The sequence below is a fragment of the Schistocerca americana genome, chromosome 1 (assembly GCF_021461395.2).
Source record: "Schistocerca americana isolate TAMUIC-IGC-003095 chromosome 1, iqSchAmer2.1, whole genome shotgun sequence".
Lineage (NCBI taxonomy): Eukaryota > Metazoa > Arthropoda > Insecta > Orthoptera > Acrididae > Schistocerca > Schistocerca americana.
The window spans coordinates 191,432,148-191,448,302 of record NC_060119.1 but is presented as its reverse complement, the minus strand read 5'-3'; the positions used below and the strand labels follow the sequence as shown (position 1 = coordinate 191,448,302).

The window sequence follows — 16,155 nt, the reverse complement described above, 5'->3', positions numbered from 1 at the left end:
TCTTCTGTGCTATCTAGATTTCGGCTGTTATGCCATTCTCAAGTACAAAGCTAAAAGTTGTTACAACATTATTACATCACCTGTTAAAACAGTCCAATTCGTTGACTGTTAACATCTTAAAGACTTAAGTTAATCTTTTTTGCCTGCTTTAGAATGCGTTAACAGTTATATTAATGATTTAACAACTTTTAGCATTGTTCTTTAGAATGGCATAAAAGCCGAAATCAAGGTAGTATAAAAGACACAGATAGTAATACACAGTCAAACGGCAGTTTACTCTTTTAAACAGCATTACATGACTGTGGCTCAACATGATCGAAAACTTCAGTTGTGTGTCCGAATAATATCAAAAATTGTGTTTATTGAAAAATTATTCAGATGAAGGTTTGTCTCACTAGACATCGCAAGATTAGTCGGAAATTCGTCATCCTGATCAATTCTGTATAGCAACACTGTGTCTACTTTCTTTATCTGCCGACCGTGACAGTTAAGTCACTTGAGACTTATGAAGATGAAAATTTAAACCATGTTTCACAGACCTATGCAAAGACGTACGAGGGATTTGTAATGTTGTGGACTGCACCGTACTGCACTCCATACTGTACTAAACACAGTGGCGTGGTTGGCCGCAGAGACGGCGCGGCGTCAGGCGTGAACCTCCACTGTGTCCCGCCGGTGACCGTGGCAGTCGGCGTGAAAACAGTATTGCAACCGAATGACTGGCGAGTCGGGCGGTGGGACCGAGATTTCATCCAATCGCTGCTCTTTCTCGTGACGGCTTTGTCACTCGCTATACACAAACGTTCGACAATAACTGCAGCAGCGAGGCGATCCACTGACCGTAAATACTGCTCCCTCACGTTCACAGTTGGCTCTCAAAAAAATTATTTCAGTTTACGTGCGCAGACAGTGAAGCGAATTTTTAGAACTGTCAATCTCTTTGACTCTGCCGCATTAACTAGTGCATAAACCATAACTTCCTTTGAATAAAATATGGAGCAGTAATATTTACTATGGTTTCGTAACAATGCGACATTCCCTCCCCCCCCCCCCCCCCCACCTAATTTTAGTTTTCTCTGCATTAAAGAATTTGTAATATCTACTTAATGCGATTTAGAATGAGCCCTAGTATAGTCTCCATATCGACTGCATTGCATTCGACACCCGGTTTTGGCCCTTGGGATAAATTATTTTGTTCCACAGAAATCAGAAGATCATGACCAACAGATCCGGAGTGAAATTTTGCTTTCCGTAACGCGATCTGCGCTAAAGTGAATGGGTGATGGGGATAACACAGAACGCCTAGAGGTAATTTCGGCCAAAACTGAGGTACGAGGGCCTTCGATGTTGTCGGAAGATGAGGGTCAGCCTTGCTTCACGGCAATGATGTCTTCCGTCAGATGATCCTCTTACAAATACCGAGAGAAAAATAATATTAACGTCCCATCGAGGAATCGCCAACCCAGCTCAAGGCCAGAATGGATACGAATTGCGTAAAGCGTTCATCGTCTGTTTGGTTTTTATCCACACTACTGCCGTTAATTGTTCGCATAGTGCGGACTGCCTTGCCCTCACATTCTGCTTTTGCCGGACACTGACGTTTCGATTATTGATATGTAACTTATACAATGCTAGCCATTAAATTTTCAACACAATGAAAACAGAATGAAACAAACGTCGAACTGGCATGAAGTATAGTACTTAGGATTACTTACGAAAAGAATTATAATTTCATCACAGCGGCACATAGTAGGTAGCAGCTAATGCCATTTACATTCATTTTTAAAGAAAGATTACGCAGCGGGTTACTCGCGTTGATTGATTGTGAGGGGACCGCGTCATGCCTCACGTACGGAGAAACGTCAACCAGCAGGTGCCCATTTCGATAGCGGAGGGATTGTGGGCTATTGAGACAGCGGTTAGGTGTTTTGCGATAGTGTTGCTTACGTTGGTCGGGATCCACTACTGTCGTGGAAATATTTAATCACGAATTAATGAGAGCCATAACGCCATGCTTATCTCAGCTGCTGCACGCGGCTAGCACCCGAGAGGTCACACACATTGTTCACTCGGCCGCTTAGGCTCGTCAACAAACGGCACGTACCTCAAGCAAAGAAGTGGGCTCGATTTCAGCATGACAACTGTCTGGAACGCAACGGACTGTCAGCACGATGACTGTTGTTGCAGCTTGCCTTGACACTGCAGCAGAGAGAGGCGCGCTGACAGATAGCGAACCCAACGAGAACAGTGGCCGCAGGAGTGACACGGCGTCATTTTTTCAGAAGTGTCCCGATTCTGCGTACAGCATTACAATGGACTTATACCTACGTGGAGATTACCACGACAACGAAAGTTCCCGATTTCAGTAATCGACATCAGGGCCCCAGTAAAGATGCTATTATATGCAGTGCCACTGGCTGCATATTCTGGCTCGTAGTCTCTGATTTAGAAAGCAGCCATTACATTTCTGACACGCAAAGGCCGCTTGCTGTGCCCCAGCTTAGAGGTCTCTGTGCAGTTATATCTTAACTAGATGGCGTAGGACTGCGTGTTGCCCTTGTCCTAGCCACAGAAGGTGTTTGATTGTTGCCCCGGTAAGCACGCTCTCGAGATCTCTTACTCATTGAAAACATATATCGGGATGGACAGACAGGGATTTCAAACCTGCTCCATTTGAGTGCGATCACAGAGTCGCAACCACTGCGGTATTTCGTTAGTTCTAACCTCGGACTGTCGCTATGTGATCAAAAGTATCCGGTCACTTCCAAAAACACACATTTTTCATATTAGGTGCATTGTTTTGCCACCTACTGCCAGGTACTCCATATCAGCGACCTCAGCAGCCATTAGACATCGTGAGAGAGCAGAATGGGGCGATCCGCAGAACTCACGGACTTCGAACGTGGTCAGGTTATTGGGTGTCACTTGTGTCATACTTCTGTACGCGTGATTTCCACACTCATAAATATCCCTTCGATGTGATATACATATATGGAGAAACGTGAATGGACACGTACAGCACAAAAGCGTACAGGCCGACCTCGTCTGTCTGACAGAGACTGCCGACACTTGAAGAGGATCGTAATGTGTAATAGGCAGACATCTATCCAGACCATCACACAGGAATTCCAAACTGCATCTTGATCCACTGCGAGTACTATGACAGGTGGGAGGTGAGAAAACTTTGATTTCATTGTCGAGCGGCTGCTCATAAGCCACACATCAGGCCTCGCTTGCTGAAATGAGCGTAAACATTGGACGATTGAACAGTGGAAAAACTTTGTGTGGGTAGACGAATCACGTACACAATGTGGCGATCCGATGGCAGGGTGTGGGTATGGCGAATGCCCGGTGAACGTCATCTACCAGCGTGTGTACTGCCAACGGTAAAATTCGGAGGCGGTGGTGTTACGGTGTGGTCATGTTTTTCATGGAGGGGGCTTGCACCCCTTGATGTTCTGCGTGGCACAATCACAGCATAGGCCTACATTGATGTTGTAAGCACCTTCTTGCTTCCCACTGTTGAAGAGCAATTCGGGGATGGCGACTGCATCTTTCAGAACGATCGATCACCTGTTCGTAATGTACGGCTTGTGGCGGAGTGGTTACACGACAATAACATCCCTGTAATGGACTGGCCTGGCAGAGTCCTGACCTGAATCCTATGGAGCACCTTTGGGATGTTTTGGAACGCTGACTTCGTGCCAGGCCTCACCGACCGACATCGATACCTCTCCTCAGTGCAGCACTCCATGAAGAATGGGCTGCCATTCCCAAGACAGATTCCAGCAGCTGATTGAACGTATGCCTGCGAAAGTGGAATTTGTCTTCAAGGCTAAGCCTTACCGATGGAGGGCGCCACGAACTTTTAAGTCATTTTGATCACATTGTGTACCTACACGCAAACAACGCAGAACATGAGACAAGCTAAACACACTGGCAGTCTAATCACAATTCAACGTTTGTCTCTGTGCTGTTCCCGTTATATAGACACATTTGACAAACTTATGATCAGTAGGAGGATAAAGAGCGGGGTTTGGGTCGTACAGTCAACATCGGCGATATTATGGATGAGAGAGTGAAGTAATCAACTGTGGCATTTTTAAAGAATTGCGGGAAGCACTTGAAGCAGTTTTAACTGTTTGGAAACAGATCACAGTCCCGCTCAGTCACGTATCTCTATCCACTTATCACCAGCGTTTCAAATTTAGATGACAAAAATTCATGCAGTGTGTATGTTACAAGTGTTGTTGCGCCTAATAGCCACAGACGTAGATAGAGGTAAAACAGCAATTTATTAGCGTCGCCACAGTGTCAAAGAAATTATATATATATATATCTCAAGACCCATATATTAAGATGCCAGAAACACGTATTAACACATCATAATCTACTCGCTAGCAACACATGGTGACAATGGGTGAAACAACTCAGGATGCGCTTGGTAAACAAATATGTACGCAGACTTCTTACCGATTATGTGTTTACGCGTATGTAACTGCAGTGTCTTAGTGAGCTGCGACGGAATTTCATTAGTGCAGCATTCAATGTAATTGTTAAATGTGTGGAGTTACTGTGTGCACTGTTTTCATCGTTTTTTAGGTAATAACTTAATTCATTTTGAAATCACAAGTTAAAGTGCACCAATTTTCCCTCTATGCGTACTTATATCAGTAGATCACAAACGGAAAACAAAAGAACATTGATTACGATAGCTTTTTACCTCTGATATGCCGTTTAACTACGCGGTCAATTCTGAAAACAAGGTGTATCCAGCAACAGGCTGCAGTACGCAGACAATCTACTCACAAATTTTAAAACAGAAGTATGGAAAGATGAAGTAGATGAAGATGACGCGGAACGTCTGAGACTGAACAGAATTTGACAGGACACTGGAAGACTTACATCGTGCAATACCATTTAGGAAGACGACATTCCTTCACAGTTGCTGCGATCTCTGAGAGCCAGCCAGGACAAAAACTATCCCATCGGGTGTGCAAGAAATGTGACAGGCTAAATACCATCAGACTTCATGACGAAGGCACGCGCAGACAGGTGTGGATTTTACCGAACCAACGTTCGGTCAAGCTTGAAATATACTGGCACGAGTTATTTACATAGGACTAGAAAGACTGGCAAAAGTCGATCTCAGGTTCCGGAGAAATTTAAGAACTGTGAGACGGTTCTTAAATACAACCTATATTAGAAAACAGACTAAAGAAAGGAAAATCTACATTCATTGAGTTTTTAAGGAATTCATTTGACTGTAATACAATCTTTGATATTCTGAAGGTAGCACGATCGACGCATACTTTTTTCTTTTAAGCCAGCAGGCAATTCGTGTCCGTATAATAGTTCTCACATGTTGTAACATTGAACAATTAAAGTTGAGTGACCTCCCCACCCCGATCCACGTATTTCTGTGTGACAGGTGGAGTTAAATTAGTGTGAATAGAATTACTGCTTTTAACATTGTCCATATTTAGAGGACAGGATAACCCAACAGCGCCTGGTCAGCCAGTTTACAAACGGGAGAAAATTGGGCATATCCATTTCCCACTGGACAGTGTCTAGTAAAGTAATGTAACGTTCAAATCAAACTTTGTGTTGACTCAACTTCAAAAGAGATCGAAGTTGTTTATTATGGATTTTGTTAACACCGGCAGTTTCTCTAACACTTTGTGTCAGTGAAGCTATGTTTGTACACAATGAATAAGGAAGCCTTTCGAACCGAATACTTGTTATAATTCCTCGTACAATTTAAAGAAAAATTTCAGAAACAGGAAATGGTGAAAAAAAGTGTTCATTAGCGTGACATCATGCAACTGACAGGTATCATCTACTAACCAAAATAAATGCAACGTTATCGTAGCGCCCTATTCATGTCCCTTTACTCTCCTTTTTGTCCGGATTCAAATGCATGATTTCAAGGGGTTTATCAGCAAAATGGTAATTTTTGGGGCCTCAGGAGTGCGCAAACATTGGTCAAGTCATCGAATGCAGTCTGTGTGAAAGATTTCTTCCACCCCGAAATGTTATTCAAATGTGTAGCTATGGCTCAGGAAACAAATATTGATGTTCCTTGCAGCCATTTCTCGCTGTTAGTGAATAACGACAACTCAAATTTGTCGATACATACAGGACTGCCTTCCTCAGTGGATCCACTACGTCACCTGGTTTTTCCAGACACCTTGCTTCTCTCTCCTAGAGCCACTGATGATGAAAATAAGGTACTAGGATTTTGGATGCACATATTAGCTATAGATGTTTCTGATATCATAGTTCGTGTGGATATTGGAAACTATTTACCGCTCATTCTGATGTGTTGGTGTTCCTTAGGTGTACTTCGAAACAGGAGGCAACTTGTGCTTCCATCAATCATTTTATGAGCATTCAGTTGCATTATAGAGAAATCTGTATACTACATTTAAGGCTAAAGAAACAGGCCACACTTTAGTAAAACTGTCAGTGAATACTTTTCGTGTAATGTCTTTCTCCTTCGTCCATAACACAATTTTGTTTCGCGCTTCTCGGCGAAGTACTCACTGTCAAATGCTCGTGTCTTTCACACGGCTTAGAACAAAATCAGCCTGTGGTTCTTCCACAACTAAGGACTTGCCTCTTGACACAGAGCTAAAGAGATACATGTCGTGTGGATTACATTCATGCTATGTAACATGTACACAAACCATGCGTGACTCTGATGTCAGTTCCCGACAAAGAGTATGAACTCGCAATACATTTAAACTAATTTTGAAGTTTAAACTTCAGAACGTAAGTGACTTTTCTGCTAATAAATTACAGTCGTAATTGTATAGAATAAACTGACACACATATAAAAACACATAAGCGCACCGTCATTCCAGGCATTGTCGTTAAAGTTAGAAGGGTGATTGCTGACTGCCTCACGTACCTTGGATCGGGAAGGATTATTTTCTTACTGGCTCGGGCTGCTGGCGTGCATTTGCTCTTTTCCATAGCCATCAAATAGCTCACGTCCGCGAGCACTGCCTCCAGATCCGCCATTTTGCGTGCTTTTTCTTTTCACCTCCTATTTCACTGCACACACGGACACTTCCTACAGCATATTGTCAATCTAACACCTGAAAAATCATCAGTAAAACTAGCTACGTCCGCGCGTTTCCTTTTTAGATCACCGTGGGTTCCCGAAGTTCGTCGCCTCATTCATTTGAAAAGTGATACACAGTACCGTAACATTTTGATGTCAAACAAGACCTTCCCACTTCCACAACAGATTGCTCACTGACCGGTTAGGTCGACCACTTTCCTCCCTTTGGTCCTGATTGGTTGATTTCTGAAGTAGTTCACAGTGGCACCTACAGATGTCAGAGGAGCGGCAGACGTCAACAGCTGACAAGGGGGCGCGGCCAAACACGCGGTACCAACATAAATTTCTTGATTTCAAAAGTCCCTAGGAGAAAAGCGTGGCCTTCTTTCATATAGAGTGAATTCAAATCTTACCATAAAACTAGCACATTTTGTATGAATAAGTTCGCGTGCCAGAATGACTGTTCGCCAAGCGTTGCACACAAATAAGTCACTAATACGTCTACGGTTCCTAACAATGATGTCATACAGTGAACTAGTAGTCTGCTTTGGCAGTGGGCGATTTTAGCAGAAGACACAATTCCAGTTCAGAACATATGTTATAGACAAACAGAAAACAAGAAAGTAGAAGTTATTACTAAAGATTTCGGTAAAGGCACCTATGTCTAACGAGCAGTGGTCGCTGCACGTTCATAACTCAATACGAAAGTGGATATTATATTGCAGGATCCTTTTGACTATCTTTCAATGTTTCGACGTTGGGCGCAGTTAAGCAGTAAAATATATCGCGAACATTGATATTCAGTCTTCTGTTGATCAGAGGTACCTGAAATACCTATGTCTGTACTTTCGTTTCAATGTAGCCGACAAAAAAGTTCATGTAGTTGATGGTAAGATGAAACACAGGAGGAACAATGCATGTGAATACGAACTATAAGGATTAGGCAATTGACTGACATATACAAAACGCGATTCGTTTAATCCTGCATATAAATGGTATGCACACGCCTCATAGAAGTGAGAAGCATACTTTTACGCATTTGTCCGGCGACAACCATTTCAAAGCATTGGCTATTTTATTAATATAGAACGAGCACTTTATATTGCTGCTTCTGGTACCAACCCAATGTCACTTCTTTCAAAATGATACATATATTATGTTTGTTAAGAGAATGTTTTAATATAGGGTAATAATTATTCCTAAAATAAATTTCATTTTAATTCTCGGGTCTGCGTCACAAGCAACATAAAACATCATAAGTGTCTCAGTCACACTGAAGTGAGTATTTTACAATTTTAAAGATAATGAATTAAGAAATTTAGGGTCTGGTACTTTCAATACCGCTGGAACTTTGGGCTTCTTTTGTATTTAGGTACTGTGACTCAGAGAGAAAAAAAATAATAAAATGTTATAGCCCCTATTTTCTAATCCAATCTTTGTGCCTCTGTGATACCTAAAACAAGTTATTCCTTTGATATGAATGGACGTAGAAGAATATATGAAAACAACTGCACGTATTGTAAATGACACTTTTTAAAATTACAAACATTCAGTTTTCGTGAAAAATGCATCATTTGTACACATAGAGATGAACATTTGTTAATACTAAATAAGCTATGAATGAATAAATGAAATGAAATTTTTTACACAATTGTGTTCCAAATTTGTTTTGAGTATGCTGCGCTGTAGAAGTTCGCTTGGGAGCTCTTACACATACTCCATAAAGTTCCGATCTCTCTACCGGTGATTTTCATATTTTTGGAGACCCGAAGAAAGACATTCGTGACTGTCGATTTGCTTCGGAAGAAGGGGTGCACATCTGGATACAATCTCGATTCCGTAGACAACTGCAAACATTTTTCTTTGAAGGTATTGACCGGTTAGTCTCACAGTGGGATAAATGTATTAACAATTATGGCGATTACTTTCGAAAAAATAAACAGTTTACTTACTGTTGTATCTATCTCGTTTTCATTTGACTGCTCCTTATAGGATTATCACATAATTGCTGATGGTAAGTTTTGTTTACAGTTGCTCTATAGTTACGTTTTAAGATATTATTACTCTCTGTAGTCTAATAGTTTTGTTATGGATGCTTATCCTTACTTCGGAATGTAAATGTGGCTGTATATGGCCATTTAATTCAATCTGTATCACTTTTCCCGTTATAGTACAGGTACCAGTTCATACGGTTGTTTAGATTGGGACATGTCTCACATGACTAATGGACATAAATCAGGACGATGAGCTGAGATTCTGTAAGTGATTCTGCAGAAACAATGGAAAATTGAAAAATGATGCACGATAACATCGGACTCCTACAACTTGTGGCAGTATATATAGGGTAAATATGATGTAATGAAGAGTGGGATTTGTTCTTGTAGGACCAGTTTCTGGCTCTCGTACTCAACATACGGGGCGCAGGCCAGAATACGTGTTATGTATAAGTTACCATGGTATTATCCGAGCTGTTCGTAACTACACGAGGGATTATCATCAGCAAAATAATGGATAGTATAATGTGATTGTGGCAAACGTACTAAGAGTTCATAATTTACTATTTTGTTACTTATAATTTCTAGGTGAATAACAATGCCATTCGTAACTAATTAAAAACATTGAAGAAACATGAAAATCATGATCATACAGATAACATTTTCAGGTTGTTTGATTTCTGCAGCATACCGATAATACCATAGGTATATGCACATCGAGAATTCAGATGATGTGGTGTGTTTCTGTTTGTTACTTTGTTGTGTATATGTTGTCACCACAGAGGTCCAGAAAACAAAACACTTGGTGGGTGCTGTTCCCATAAGCCACCGCGCCCAGTGTTAGTTTGGGCTGCGCGTAAGCGTATACACTCTACTATTGTGTCGTGATGGAGTTGTGTGGCGAGTGTGACACTCAAGAAGCAGTGAAATTCAATAGCTTATGTGATAAATTAACGACATTGTTTCATGGAAGGAGCCGAGGAGATCGGCAGTATATCAATTCTTTACTTGATGAATTTAATTCACTGGATTTTAAGTCTGACGTTATAGAAAATGCGGAAGTAAGATGTAAATGGTTGAGTGTTTTATTGTTTGTTATGTTGTTAAAAAAAAATTATACATATTAATCACTGTAAATAAATTCGGTTAAGGTTGCGTATTTAACCCCTCTCCCTCTGAAATCTTGGTTGTGGCTGCAAAACGGGGTCAACTGAATCTGTCTATATTGGATGTTTGCTTCGTTCCGCGACGTGATGATAGTGGTGTGCAGAAATTTATGGCTTTATCATGAAATTGTGTAAACATGTAGTTAGTTAATGCAATATCAAAAAACTAGAGAAAGAACTTTCACACTGTGCAATTTCGCAACAAATTTCTCTCTTTGAAGTAACAAGATATATCACAGTTGGTCGGAAATGCTTATTAGCTAAGTCTTAGGGTGAATTGTGTGAATAGCCATAGTTTATAAGCTGGTAGCAGAACAATGTGCTGAATGGTGTTGACTAATGTAGTAAAGGCAGTATAGCACTTCAGATGCATTATTAAAGTAATTGCTTTCATTTAGGTAAAATGCTGAAGAAAACAATTCTTGCAGAGAAATTCACATTAACAGGCTGCTCAGTCTTGTGTGTGAGAATGATTTTTAATGATTGGAATGCCACCTGAGCTTGTGATTTGTTTCTGATTATCTCTGTGTCAACAACGTGTTGAATTCTTCCATCTATTACATTTATTAATTGGAAATGAATGTGATTATTACATACTCTCTTTATACATTTACAAAACATTTATGTGAATATAAAACGACTCAGTCCACGTAATTACATTTTATTGCCCAAATGATCCATATAACATGAAATTAACTTGGTCAGTGGAGGTGTAAAAGGATATTTTTTAAAAATTTGTTTCTTTCGTTTTACAAAAATTATAAATTGATGTAAAATCTTATATTCTGTATGTGACTTTCATTTTATTTTGTTTAAATGTTCTTAACACTTAAACTGAACTGCTGTTAAGGTTGAGATACTGTGTGGTAACATAAGGCCTGAAGTGTTGAGAGGAACTTCACTTTTTAGAGCAAAATGGGAAGCTGGTGCTGTGTGTAAAGAGCCAATCACCAAATCTGAATTTAATAGGCCCACAATCTTGACAAGATGGTTGCCAACAAAAATTCCCAGCAACTTTGTCCATTGAGAATAACTTTTTTATAACTTCATTACTGTGGTCTCTGTTTTTATTTGTTGTTAATTATAGATATTTTTTAGATTTTGAACATACTTGAATCTTGTTGAGTGGATTACATGTTGGGATTTTTGAGAACTGGTATACCTTTACCTTCCTTCAATCCATGAACTAAATTACCTTGCTAGTTATTGAAGGACCTACAGTTTAACATGGATTTTGAACCACAATACTACTATGCTTTTTTTCACATGTAGATGTCATTGCCAGAGGTGGAAGAAACTGTAAGTGACAAAAAGTTTTTTTGGAGAATTGAGCCCTGAACGTTTGGCTATGTAGACCAACACTGGGCCGCATGTACACTGATCAGCCAGAATGTTATGGTCACTGGCCAGGTAGCAATATAAACCTGTCCAGGTGATAGCAGCATCACCTGGGGAGGAATGACTGCTAGTCAGTCGCGCACACAATGCATGTGGTATCAGTGAGTGTGCTGTCACTGTGTAGAATGAGGAAGGCACATGATCTATGTGTTTTTGACAGAGAGCAGATAGTGATGGCCTGGAGGCTTGGCATGAGCATTTTGGAACAGCATACTCGTCGAGTGTTCGAGGGGTACTGTGGTAAGTGTCTTCAGCACATGATGAAACCAAGGTGAAACCACATTCATGTGTTGCGGGATTGGGTGGGCACCCTTTCTTACAGGTGTCAGATGTTGTTGTCTGGGCAGACTGGTAAAACAGGACAGGTGGTGAACTGTGGTGGAACTAACATCAGACTTTAATGCTGAGTGGAGTACAAGTGTGTGTGATCACACAGTGCTCAGAACAGCTGATAACCCAGGCAAGTACCAATGTTAACACCTAGACATTGGCAACTACGACAGAAATGGGCATGTGACCATCAGCACTGGCAGAGCATTGTGTGGTCTGATAAAACCCAATACTTTCTTCTTCATGAGAGGGAATGAATTTGTTGTCTTCTAGCGGAACAGCTCCTTGAAACCTGTCCTGTGGGACAGAGACAAGCTCTTGACGGCTCCATTATGCTCTGCGGAACTTTCACATGGGCATCTATCAGTCAATTGGATCTTGTGCCAGGCACCGTGATGGTAAAGGAATATCGTACACTGGTTGCAGACCACCTACACCACTTCATTGCAATCATATTTCCTGATGGCAGTGGTAGTTCTAAATAAGATAATATACTGGTGCCCCAGCTCACCAGATCTGAATGTGCTTGAACACATCTGGGATGTGATTGAATGTGTCGTCAGAGCTCATCCCCCCCCCCCCCCACCCAACCCCCCACCCCCACCCTCTCCCTCCCTGGAATTTACGGGAATTAGATGAGTGGTATGTGCAGATGTGGTGCCAGCCCCCTCCAGCAATCTACCAAGGCCTCATTGCTTCCATGCCACAATCTGTTGTTGCTGTTATCTGTGCCAAAGTTGGACATGCTGGCTATTAGGTATGTGGTCACAATGTTTTGGCTGATCAGTGTATATTATTGGCAGTTACTGGAAAATGTACTCGGGCCCTCTGCATGACTGTCACACACATGGGACATTTGTGTGTGTGAGAAAGTGTAAATGAATATGTTGGTACTATGTTCCATGACATCTCATTTTGATATGTCCAGTCAGCGATGGTGAACAAGAAGATATTATTCAGATTGCCTGCTAATGTCTGGAACTGGTTTGGTTAGTATACACACAATCTGAGTTTGAAGGTATTTGATTCTTATTACATTTGGGAAAATAATCAGTTTTGTAGTGGAAAAAGGGAAGAAATGCTTTACAAAGAACTGCCTAACATTTTCAGTTTTGGTGAGTGTCTCTATAGTTCATTGATGAAGCTATTATCAGTTACCCTCATGATAATCAAGCAGTTGCTTCTTTCATTTGGGAAAATTGACAGTGAGAGACTTTTGGTAAAACTTTGAGGAAATGCTACTGTGATAAATTTTGTGGTTTCCCTAAATTATGTAAAACAATTTTTAATGTGTATTCAACAGAGCTACGGCTGAATTTCCTATGTGTTGTCTGAAAAGACTGAGTACATGCCATTTTTTAAGTTCTCCCATGTAGCGAAAATCCCTATCAATACTGGGAGTTACATGTGGATCCTCCACGTGGCAGACAAGGTGATTGCTGTGGATGTAGATGCTTGTTGTATGGTGGCTAGTATATGCAAAATCCTCTGTTAGCATTACATTTTTACAGTGTTCTGTCTTTGCCAGTGTTAATTCTGTAGTTAGACTGTTTTATCAGAACATCACATGATACTAAATGTGTTACCTAACTATGCTGTACCAGGTGTAGAAGTATGATACTGAAATTTGGTTGCGATAATTACACGTCTGTTGTTTGAAACTGATAAACAATATTTTATTCAAAATAATCTCCATTGCTATTTATACTTTTCTCCCACCTCTCCGGCAGGCTGTGAATGCCAAGCCAGAAAAATAGTACTTCCTTTGAAGCAAACCAGTCAGCGAGTCATTTTCGTACATTTTCATATGAACTGAAGTGTTGCTAAGCTAGAGTGTTTCCCAGTGATGCAAATAGATGATAATCTGATGGAGCCAAGTCTGGAGAATAAGCCGCATGCCTTAGTATTTTCCAACTGAACACCTCGATTGTTTCCCTGACCTGTTTTGCTGTGTATGATGGGGCGTTATCATGGAGCAATATGTATGACTTTGCGTCGCATTCTTCCAGATTCTGCTCATTTTTCAAGTAATTCTCGACTTAAATCAATAATTTGCTGTCAGCAGCGTTCAGTGTTAATAGTTTCATCAGGTTTTAGCAGCTCATAATAGACACCCTTCTGATCGCACTAAACACAGAGCAATGTCTTCTTTCCAAAGTGATTTGGTCTTGCTGTGGATGTCGATGATTTGCCTGGATTCACCCATGATTTACAACACTTAGGAATCTCAAAATATATCCATTTTTCATCACCTGCCACTATTCGATGGAGAAATGACTTTATTCTGTATATTGTGAGCGGCGTTTCACAAGTGGTCTTTAAATTTGCTTGCTGTCTTTCATTCAGTTCATGCCGAACCCCTTTTCCCACTTTCTGTACCTTTTCTATTGTCTTCAAACTTACTTTTTTTTGTGATTTCCTGTGCTTGTCGTTTCTCACATTGAAATCAACACATCTGAATTTTTTGAACCATTCAAAACAGTGTGTTTTCCCAAGAACGTTTCCTGAAAGCTTCGACAAGCATTTGATGTGATTCTGCAGCAGTTTTCCTCAAATTATAACAGAAAACCGATGCTGTCTGCAAGTTGTAGTTCGTAGGTGCAAAACTCGACATGCTTACGGGTCTGAAACAGATACCAATCTATAGAACTTGGGTTACTGTGTGTTGACATTTGTCAGCAGCCGTTACATGAAGCAGAGGGTGCTGCGGACATGGTCTCAGAGGCCCTGCACTGATGGCTAGCACCACCTGTAGGGAAATTCTGGTTTCATACTTCTACACGTGGTAAATACAAAGTGTAACTAAATTTCCTTTACAGACTATGAGAACTTGTTGTAGCAACTAAGACAATTAAGTTTAGCATAGGAACTCATGTTTGGAAATGAGCCATTTTCCCACTACATCCAAAATGACACAACATACATTCCTCTCTGACTCCTGCTGCTTGCCATCTGGGTCCACTTAAAAAGAAACTCAATGTGCCAACTACTGACATCACTACCTTACAGTAACTCAATATCATGTTCTGGTACATGCTCGGTCCTCCATCATCTGCTGCAGCCATAACTTGTACCAGTAGTTCTTACTTGGTTGACACAGGGATCTTGTAAATGAAGGAGTTCATGTGACCCCACAGGTAGTAGCCTAGTAGGTTCAAGTTGGGAGAACATGCAGGCCAAGTAATTGGGCCACCACAGTCTATCCACTGTTGCCCAACTCTTTGGTGTGGATGATCTCTGCCCGCATATGAAAACTGAGATGGTGTGTTATCATGCTAAAACTGCATGTTTTGACGTACATGCAGTGGCACATTTTCCAATTGACCATGTAGTAAGCTGTCAAGGAACAGAAATTTTGTGGTACCCATGAGATATAGTGTTAGAAGGCATTGCCCAATCACATGTTTATCCAGGAACCTTGCCCAAATGTTCAGATTATCATTCCTGAAACCCATGGGGTGTGCAGCATGTTGGTTTTCATTAGTCCACATATCACTATTGTGGGAATTGAGAATACATTCCTTGGTGAATCTGGTTTCATCCATGAACAGGTCCGCTGTGAGCAGCCGAACTCATTCACATAACAGTGCAAGAACCACTACCAGAAGTGGGCTCGTGATGCAATAACTTGTGACTGCATTGTCTGTGCATTCTCGGGGTGGTATGGGTGTAGCTGCTGCTCATGTAGAACAAGGTAGAGAGTTTGGTAATCCACATTCACCATAACTGATACATTTCTGGTACTTGCTGTCACTTCCTCTTCCACTGCATGGATACACCCTCTTCAAACTAGCGTGTGCAGCACTGCCATGGAGCACCACAGTCTGTGCTGGCACTGGTGAATGTACATGTCTCCAAGGCTTTCAAGTTCACCGTAGCAAAGAGGGAGTGCGAAGGTGTCTGGTGGTGTGGAAAATACTCCACATATAACTGACAGTCAGCACTCCCATTGCACCGAGCTTTTCCATACAGTAACTTCATGTTGGGGTATCTGCAAATGTGTAGCTGACTGTGGTCAACAGCAACACACTAAAAATGAAATATACCAATACAACTTGCACTCTGTACTAATGATTACTACTGTCCAGTAGTACAGTATGAAGAAAGACCACAAGCACAACAGCAGTACAAACCTCTCTGGGCAGATCACAAATTCAACTGAATGGCATGTAAAGAAATCAGTAGTGGGTATGGAACA

At 41.1% G+C, this 16,155-nt stretch overlaps 2 protein-coding genes across 2 annotated transcripts in view; one reads left to right on the top strand and one right to left on the bottom strand.

The window, feature by feature from the left end:
• Positions 1 to 7,278, bottom strand: part of LOC124593870 (G protein-coupled receptor kinase 1) — a 1,124,106-nt gene extending 1,116,828 nt beyond the window's left edge. The window contains exon 1 of the mRNA XM_047132253.1: positions 6,914 to 7,278. Coding sequence (XP_046988209.1) covers positions 6,914 to 7,026 — 113 coding nt within the window. The 5' untranslated portion in view covers positions 7,027 to 7,278. The remainder of the gene's footprint in view (positions 1 to 6,913) is intronic.
• A 2,641-nt stretch (positions 7,279 to 9,919) lies between these two features.
• LOC124621341 (HEAT repeat-containing protein 6) overlaps positions 9,920 to 16,155 on the top strand; it is a 76,969-nt gene continuing 70,733 nt past the window's right edge. The window contains exon 1 of the mRNA XM_047147133.1: positions 9,920 to 10,124. Within this exon, the coding sequence (XP_047003089.1) occupies positions 9,951 to 10,124 (174 nt within the window). The 5' untranslated portion in view covers positions 9,920 to 9,950. The remainder of the gene's footprint in view (positions 10,125 to 16,155) is intronic.